This window comes from Antrostomus carolinensis, unplaced genomic scaffold (assembly GCF_000700745.2).
Source record: "Antrostomus carolinensis isolate BGI_N321 unplaced genomic scaffold, ASM70074v2 scaffold27945, whole genome shotgun sequence".
Classification (NCBI taxonomy): domain Eukaryota; kingdom Metazoa; phylum Chordata; class Aves; order Caprimulgiformes; family Caprimulgidae; genus Antrostomus; species Antrostomus carolinensis.
The window spans coordinates 15,754-16,397 of record NW_010318851.1 but is presented as its reverse complement, the minus strand read 5'-3'; the positions used below and the strand labels follow the sequence as shown (position 1 = coordinate 16,397).

General features: G+C 46.9%; 1 protein-coding gene across 1 annotated transcript in view; it reads left to right on the top strand.

Annotated features, from left to right (window-relative positions):
- Positions 1-54: 54 nt before the first annotated feature.
- Positions 55-644, top strand: part of LOC104525818 (ribonucleoside-diphosphate reductase subunit M2) — a gene marked incomplete at its 5' end in the record, with an annotated part of 4,498 nt that continues 3,908 nt past the window's right edge. The window contains one exon of the mRNA XM_010169077.1: positions 55-205. Coding sequence (XP_010167379.1) covers positions 55-205 — 151 coding nt within the window. The remainder of the gene's footprint in view (positions 206-644) is intronic.

Below are 644 nucleotides of genomic sequence, written 5' to 3'. Positions count from 1 at the left end.
CCGAGCCCCCGTCTCTTTGCGGTGACTTCATCGCTCCTCTTTGCAATGCTTCAGGTGGACCTTTCCAAAGACATCCAGCACTGGGAGTCCCTGAAGCCTGAGGAGAAGTACTTCATTTCTCACGTCCTCGCCTTCTTTGCTGCCAGCGATGGCATCGTCAACGAGAACCTGGTGCGTAGAGCAGCCCTGACAGGAGCTGCACTTGGTGAAGGGAAGCTGAGGAATAACTACCCCTTTGATGACACACTTGTGGGCTGATCTAGCTTGTTGATAGATCATGTGGCATTAGAACAAGTAATGCTGTCTTATGCTAATTAGCTAATTGGGGTTGCTTTTATAATGTCCAGGTTGGCCCATTCCCCCACGGGGCACAGAGTGTTGCCTTAGAGTAACACTGGGCTGGTTCTGAGCCCTTGTTCTGCTTCTGTGCTCTTCTCCCAAATGGGGGCTAAGTAAAATTAAGAAAGTTTTCCTGTTTCTCTTGGGACCAAAGAACAACTTGTGACTTGGAGCAGCAAGAAGCTGTTGTTCTTTATATTGCTGTTAATAATCCACACATCTGGAATTAATCTGGAAAGAATTTGTGGTCTGAGCAAAAGCTGTTACAAACAGCATCAATGCCTCTAACCTGCAACTTAAGTTAT